At 41.8% G+C, this 8,584-nt stretch overlaps 1 protein-coding gene across 3 annotated transcripts in view; it reads right to left on the bottom strand.

Annotated features, from left to right (window-relative positions):
• Window positions 1-8,169, bottom strand: part of dpp10 (dipeptidyl peptidase like 10) — an 81,163-nt gene extending 72,994 nt beyond the window's left edge. The window contains exon 1 of one of the 3 annotated variants that reach the window (XM_075479109.1): window positions 7,675-8,169. In XM_075479109.1, the coding sequence (XP_075335224.1) occupies window positions 7,675-7,731 (57 nt within the window). In that variant the 5' untranslated portion in view covers window positions 7,732-8,169. Of the gene's footprint in view, window positions 1-7,193; window positions 7,470-7,674 lie in introns of those variants that run through there. The other 2 variants (XM_075479110.1, XM_075479112.1) reach the window with 2 other exon arrangements.
• Between the last annotated feature and the right edge of the window lie 415 nt (window positions 8,170-8,584).

Raw genomic sequence — 8,584 nt, forward strand, 5'->3', positions numbered from 1 at the left:
TTTACTGAAAACCAAAGCTAATTCATGGTAACAAGCAGGTACCCCTGAAAGGTCAGGATCATTGTGAACTAAGGCTGGCTGAGGAACGAAACATGACTGATAACAGCCCTGGTCCCATGACCTAACTTGTCCCTTAACCCAGTCAAAATTGGGGTTATGTTTGGTCAACCAGGGGTGTCCGAGGATAGCCAAATGGGACATGGCAGGAGGGGGCGGGGGCTCCTCCGTGACTGACGGGGCGAAGAAGGTGGAAGGCGGGCGAAGACAATTCGGCCGGTCCGGCGAAGCGCCCCTCCCACTCCGGTGAGGACGTGCGGGACGTACGGTGACCCCGGTCCTGCTCACGTTCCGTGAGCCTCTTGATGCTTGTGATGGCAACCGCGATGAGCGAATCCAATTCCTCTGGTAAGTCCATGGAGACCGGATGATCTTTAATGTCTCCGGACAGCCCCTGAGAAAATGCATCGGCTAATGTGGCCGCATTCCATTCATCCATTCATCCATTCATTCAAGTCTATGGCATAGTCTGTGACCTTACGTTTGCCTTGCTTCAGTCTGATGAGCGCCCGAGCAGCCTCTCGCCTGGTGAGGTGTGCTGAAAGATCTGCGTCAGCGCCCTGGTGAAGTCTGCAAGCGATGCACATGACGCGGCGCGGAGACTCCACTCAGTGGTAGCCCAGGCTTCAGCGCGTCCAGACAGGTGGGAGATAATGTAAGCAATCTTGACGCGCTCAGTAGGAAAGGCTACGGCCTGCAGTTCAAAAAGGAGTTCACATTGGGTAAGAAATGGCTTGATATCACCTGATTCACCTGAGAATCTCTGGGGCCGAGACAACTGTGGGCATGACCCTGCGGCTAAATCAGGCAACGGGGTGGCGGCGGCCACAACAGGCGGAGGGTCAGGCCCGACGTTCGGTGCATCCACAGTGAGGACAGCATTGTCGAGCTTCTCCAGAAGCCTATTGAACTGTGAGCCCAGGTCTAGCATCATTGAGACCAGAGCACAGGGTAGCAAGCTGTTGCTCCTGCTGAGCTAGCTTCTGAACCTGAGCTCTAAGGGCATGACTAACCGGGTCCATGTCGGCTGTGTCCATTCTGGCCAGTTCGTTCTGTCATGAACTCCTCAGAGCGCAGAACTGGTGGACACAAATGCACAACACAGACTAAAGCAGATTTTTTCCAGGCAGGGTTCGATACACGGGTAGGCAGTCATACTGGCAGAGGTATCCGAGAAGCAAGATGCAAAAGGCAGGGACGAGAAAACAGACGAGCTCGTACACAAACAGGCTATGACTATGACTAAGAGTGCTGAGACGAGGACCGTGAAGTGCAATGAACTGGCGACGAGACTGTGAGACACAGAAGGTAAAATACAAAAGGAAACGAGGGAACAATCAGGGAGCAGGTGTAATGAAACGGGGGAAGGGCGTGCAGGAAGGTGAATTCAGAACAGAGACAAAGGGTTAGTGGTTTCAAAACAAAACAGGAAAGACAAGTCATAACATGAAATGTGCAAAAGAAAACAGAAACATAGCAGACATAACAGTTAGTAAATGACTTGACTGGTGATCATCATATTAATAGATGACAGTTAACTAGACAAAAGTGTTCAGAGCAGATTTGGAGCAGCGAGACATCCCTCTCCCATGACTGTATTTAGGTGAACTGTTAAAAGTCAATTGTAAAAATGTTTATTGGTAGATTAAACATTTTAAGATCTTTCAAAAAGTTAAAGCTTGAGTTATGCATCAAGGTCAGAATGAGTCTATATCATTACTGCACTGGCAAACATTGGCAATGCACTGGATGAGAGGAGTCCCATTATCATTTAGACAGAATTATAGTCTGTCTGCTAAATACCTCGCTCAGAATAAGCAGTGATCGCAGTATATACGGCCACAATTGTAACTTGTGAGGTAAACGCAATTACAACTTGTCCGATGTCCGACACTGACCTCATTTACAATACATAATCACATCTAAGATCTAACAACATTCCTTGATAAAAGGAAAGAACATTAGACAAAGGTTTTTACAGCAGTAGCACAACATATCAGAACACACACCTGGTGAGTCCATTCATCCATTTTCTATACTCGCTTAATCCAACTTAGGGGGATGGGGGCTGGAGCCTATCACAGCTGTCATTGGGCGGGAGGTGGGGCACATGCTGGACAGGTCGTCAATCCATTGTAGGGCCACACAGAGACAAACAACCATCCACGCTCACACTCACTGTTAGTCAGTTTAGGGTCACTAATTAACCTAACATGCATGTTTTTGGGCTGTGGGAGGAAGCCAAAGTACCCAGAGAGAACCCATGCATACACAGAGAGAACATGCAAACTCCACCCAGAAAGGCCCCAGCTGGGATTCAACCCAGGAACCCTCTCGCTATGAGGCAACAGTGCTAACCACCACACCACCGTGCAAATCATCATGGTGAATCCATGGAACCTAATATATCTAGCACAAAGAACCCACAAGAGACAGATATTAAGTTTGAAGATATTAAGTTGGTTGAGCAGGTGTCCCATGTACAGAGGTTGCAACTCCTTGATGCAGCTAGCACAGGTTTGAGTCCTGTCCTGGGGCCCTTTGCTGAATTTCCTCTGCTGCAATCTCTCTGCCCCTTTCATTTCTACTCACTATCAAATAAAGACAACCAGTGCTAAAATAATATATATATATATATATATTTCCAACCTCAGCCGGCAAGGTCAAAGGTACTTACAACAGCTAATGCCCAATTTATTGTGAAAAATTTACAATTTTACAGTGTGACTGAGAGTAACCTCTTTTTAATGTTCTCTTTCACTGGAGAAATAAAGATAAGCACCATTCATGTTTGTTTTTGTTTTTTTAGTTATTATTATATTATTCTTTTAGAGATAGATTTTTTTTATTGCAAGAGAAATCGCTATATTTATTGGGTCATATTACATTTGGAATCAAAACGAATGTATACTATATAAGAGGGTCTGGGCAGGCTGGGCTGTTTTTTTTCAGTTTTCTCTTCTGTAGATGGATTGGTAGGCAGACCTCGCATCGTCTCTGCCTTCAGGTGATTGTCCCAATCCACTATCGTGGTAAATTGGCTCTTCAATTAATATTAATAGACATAAAAAATATTTTCATACTGTTTTCTCCCACTGTCATACATATAATTTCTACATTTGTCAGTGTCTGACCATGTATGTTAATTGTTTTACAAATCCAGTTTTTTAATACTTCTTTTCTTATTTATTTTCTTAAATTAAATTCATTGGGCTTTTTTTATTTTCAAACATTTCTGTCTACACTGTCCACACTTAACTTGCATCTGTATCTTTTACTCTGTTCAGAGAATATACAGTTGACAGAGTCAATAAAAAGATAGTGGACTATGATCAATGAGTGTCACTGCCCTCTCAGACGAGCTTTTGATTATCTACTTCAGGAGTGAAATCGATCTCTGCCTACCTTCAGTTTACCATAAATCCTGTAAGTGCAGAAAACCTTGTTTACCAGAAACACTACCGCACTTCAACTGAGGTGAGCTGATGAACTTGTGACGAGTGCAAGCCTGGCAAGAGCCATAATGTCAATAAAAATGAGAATATTTAATAAAATAAAATAAATTAATGATTTATTTTGTTCCATGTTTAGGAAGAAACTGTACTAGTGACATGTTGTAAATCTCCCGAAATATATGGCATCACTGTCTAACCTTAAAAAGTTAATAGAACAGATTTTTCATGGTTGCATCAAGAGGAAACTTTTTGAAAAGTCTGACAAATGTGATATAACAGTAATCTACAGATATAAGGCTCATCTAATATGCTTTATACCCTTGCTGTGTAATAATATCAGAAAAAAAACATGAAAACAAGAGATTACATCAGAGATAGTATGTCTGTTAGGATGTTTGGGTTATTTGGATTTATTGCTATGGTTGTTTAGGAGGCAGTTCTTTAGTTCAGTCCAAAAACAATCTGTAGGCCCAGCACCGCAATTAAAGCTGTGAGAATGCTGCCTAAAGTACCTTTAAATTTTCAAGGCATTTTCAAGTCAGGGCTGTATGTGTGGTGCGGTGGTTATCAGTGTCATCTCACAGCAAAAGGGTTTCTGAACTGGATCTAAGTTCACAGTTCTGTCAATTAACTTTAATTTCAAGATTACATCAACTATTCCATTACAGTCAGGAAATATAAATACATGTAAATAAATATTTAGGCATAAACATTTCACCAAGTATTTCAGAGCTAACAAAACTCAACTATGTTCAGCTTCTTAAGACAATAGAACACGATCTCACACATTGGAACTTCTTACCCATATCACTTATGGGGAGAGTTGCCACTATAAAAATGATGATCCTACCAAAAAAATCAATTACCTCTTCTCGATGATATACATCAAACTGTCCCCTAACTGGTTTAAGTGTCTAGGTTCATACTTCTCTAAATTTCTTTGGAAAAATAAGCCACCCTGACATCCTTTAAAACAAAACAATGCTGAATTTTACTCAGTTGAACTACCACAGAGTTTAGAACATACTATCGAAAACCAAAAATCTATATAATTTATTTCACTCACTTTACAGTGAGCTGCAACAAATTTCAAGCACTCAAACTCAAATAATAAGTAAGAAATAAACAATTAGCCAACTATTCCTACAACTTACCTCTAGAGTAGAATGATGCAGATCCACAATAAAGTATCCATAATCATAGAATTGTAACTGTTTCCTTACTCTGTTCCTTAGCTCAGCTCCATAGGTCTATAGGTCACCACATCAATGTTAAAGGGTCCAATTAGTTGGTTTATAATTAGTTGGATTGTAATTTTTTATAATTTTTAAATTTTTCTCTTAAAAGTGCATCAAGATCACTTTTGTTGTGCATTGACACAAAATAAATGAATTGAACTGACTTGAATTATATTTAATTGAATTTACTTGAATTAAATTGATCTTAACTGAATTTAACTGAATTATTTCCCTCACACATATTGGATACTTTTTCTACTTTCATGTCACTAGTAAATCGTAAGAGTTAAAACCACAATTAGGGCAAGAAAACATATCATTAGACTGTCCCAGGAAGTGCTGAGTGTTGAGTCATGAAAATTACATCAAGGCGCAAAAAGAACAATTTTACGGGCTCTGAGATTGAAGTTCTGCTTTCAGAGATCCAAAAAGGAAAATCTGTCATTTTTAGCAGTGTTAGCAGTGGAATTACGGGACCTGCTAAAGCGAAGAAATGGGAAGCAAATACGTGTGCTGTTAATTCCGTGTCACCTGTAGTTCATAATGTCACCGACATAAAGAAGAAATGGTTTGATATGAAAATAGCTTAAAAAAAACATATCGCCATGGCCAGGCGCTCGATGACTGAAACTAAAGACGTGCAATCAGTTGTTGTCCATGAGGGGGGTCTTCTGGCATGTTGTCTGGCTGGGCTCTGGCTGGGCAGTGGGAGACCCTCGTTCATGGCAATATTGTGCAAAACGCAGCATGCCAGAATAATTTGGCATGCCTTCTCTGGGCTATAGAGCAGTTTGTCCCCCGCTGTATCGAGACACACCCACCTGGCCTTCAGCACACCAATAGTGCACCCCACAATGGCACAGCTGCTTTGATGAGTAAATGTGTGCAGTCTATTGCCTACCTACGAAGGACTACCTTCGTCAACACCAAAACTCGGCTGGAACTCGGCTCACAGGATGCAGCGGGGGGTAAGTCAATGTTCATAAATGATATTGCTAATATGGGATGTCATACAGCTTCATGTCAAAAGAGGCGAACTATCCCTTTAACAGTGGCTCATGTCCTAATGGGCAAAAATAGCTGGGTTTTTTTGTTATTTTGCTTGTATTAGTGTGGTGGCCCTAGCAGAACTAAATTTTAGGTCCAGCCCATTCTCTTTTATACAGAGAGATGTTCTCAAAATGAAACGTTTTCATAACCCACGGTGCCATTTGGCTACTGATCGAGGATTTCCTAGTAAGAATTTTTAAGGGAAACATTTGAAGGTGTATGTTCTTTGTATTTCAAGATGCTGGTGCAATTACAAAACAAAGAACAAATTGTCCATCATACTTTTCGACAAAAAGACTAAATAAAAAAAATAAGAGATTTGTGAATTTAAGCCTTACAGTTACCACCACTGTTCTTTAATTTGTAGAATATTCAATGTAAAACACATTAAACAAATAAATAAAAATGATTCATGCAACAACAACAATGTAATTAAATGTAGCAAATGGAGGTTCATACACATAAGAAAAGAAAACTATCAACACTATTTTGAAAGATCTCTGCATGTTTTCCCCTTTTGTAATTCCTTCAGTATTGTGATGCAACTTTAACATAAAGTAACCTGATTAGGAGCCTGCCAAAAAGCTATTCTTACGCACTGTGGGTTGACAGTACTCCAGTAGTCTGGGACACTAAAAGCTTTGGCACTCCTCTCAGCCTGCAAACATAACAACCTGCTGCAAAAATTATTCTTTTTTCTTTTAGCTTCTGTTCCCATTAAAGCACACAACCTTTATAAATGCAAAACATTTCTGCAACAGAAGCAGGCTCCATTTGCAACTCCTTACTGCTGTATTAATAATGGACAGTGTCATAACTAATTAAATCAATGAATGCTGCTCACCCACAAAATTAACCCATAACTTTAAAACAACAGGAGGTCGGCCGTGTAGCATGCACTAAGCTTTGGAGCTGGAGGAATTGAACTCTGTGAGCTCTCATATGTCAACCATTTCTCACGAGGCCTTCTGATACAGAAACTCAATTATGAAGGCAAGGTTTTGATTTCTTAGAATAACATGGCTGAATTCAATTAAGAGCACCCACATTTAATTTGGCTCCCCGACAGATGAAGGCCTAAAATGACAAGCACAAAAACTGCATCATTTGTCGAAGGAAAATTGAAAACATTTATAAAAGAGAAAACCAAACACTGAGTCAGTGGTTTGTTGTACAAACATATGAATGATTGTCAAAATAAACATTCCAAAAAAAAAAACCGAGCTCATAAGAAAATGTAAATAAATAAATAAATAAACATTGCAGTGTGCGCCATCTGTGCAAACGTGCCTGAACCCAGAACGGTTTACATCATGAGTCGAGAACAGAAACAGCAACGTTTGTCTGGCTGGGAGCAACACAAATATTGCGTGTCTGTATACACTTACATTACCTTCACCCGAAGTGATTTTCATGTGTGCTGTCTTTCAAGGTGTCTGGATAGCTGGGCAGGAGGCACACACACGCGCGCCCATTGTTGGAGATTTCGAAACCCCACAATTAAAAAAAATTGCAATAACCTGTCTGCACACCTGACCACGATTCGAGTGGTTCGTTGCAACCCAACTTCAACAAGCCCGTATAACAACAGCCACAGCCTCTGATTATCCATACAGAAAACTGATGCTGGAGACAAGAAGCCAGAGGCAACACAGGCAAGCACACAAATGGCCTTTTACACATCTCACGTCATGGAAGTAGTCAGAGCAACTGGCTTTTAAATTGATCAAAAGACAGCTATTGTATGACAGGTTACCACAAAGAGTATAAAATCAAATCCCCCAACCCCCCCCCCCCCCCCCCCCCCCCCTCCCACACACACACACACACACTCACACACACACACACACACACACAAAAAGCCAGTTGCCCACCTCATCTTGCTGCGGTTGATTCGGTCTCTGGTTCGGCTGTTCCTTGGTGGCTGTCATTGCAAAGTCCTCGTGCAATTAAACTTGGTAAAAATCCGATAGAAAAAACCGGAAAGATCCCCGTTTTCGTAAATGAATCCAAAGACCAGAGTGGGGAGGCTGCGGCTGACGGCAAAAAGCCAGAGCTTTTCAGCTGCGGAATCTTAAACAAGAGTGGTGGGGTTGAGGGATGAATCCGTCACGACTGAATATCTGCGAGGTGCAAGTGAGTGCCTGACGTGAAGCCAATGCAGCCCCGTGCATTCACATCACACCCTGCGGGGAAAGGGAGGAGGATTTCTGACACGCTCGTTAACGACACAAAAGAGCCGAATTGTTCTCATTTGTCCAACACGCTGAGGAAGTGATATAGTTTCCACCCCGTCTACGGTAAATAACACTGGTATTTTGAAGGATATAGCCTAAAAAAGGGAACATATGGGAGGAGGAGGCTATTCAAGTGGTCTTGCGATGGTTTCCTGAGAGGGTGGGGGGATTAATTTGCTGGAGACCCCAGATGAAAAAACTCAGCATAAAAGGGGGGAGAGTATGAATTGTTCAGCCTAAAGATTTGATCTTAGTTGGTTGTTTTGGGTGTACAATGACAGCCTTCTTCACATGTGCACACAAATGCTACATGACATGGAGGAGGAGCTGTCCGCGGTGCTGAAAGCCTAAAGGAGCATCTTCACTCGCCACGCCACCTCTGCTTTTATCAAATTCCCCACCGGCCATTTCCTCAGTCGGAGGTCCGCTTTCCAGTGGCAAACTCGTATTGCTTTGTTACGCAACAGCCTTTATTTAGCCGCAGCGAAGACCTCAAACCGTCAGTAAACACAGGTAGCTGCGGTTCCTTAAATGCCAGTCTGTCTAT

The sequence above is a fragment of the Odontesthes bonariensis genome, chromosome 12 (genome assembly GCF_027942865.1).
Source record: "Odontesthes bonariensis isolate fOdoBon6 chromosome 12, fOdoBon6.hap1, whole genome shotgun sequence".
In the NCBI taxonomy this organism is placed as follows: domain Eukaryota; kingdom Metazoa; phylum Chordata; class Actinopteri; order Atheriniformes; family Atherinopsidae; genus Odontesthes; species Odontesthes bonariensis.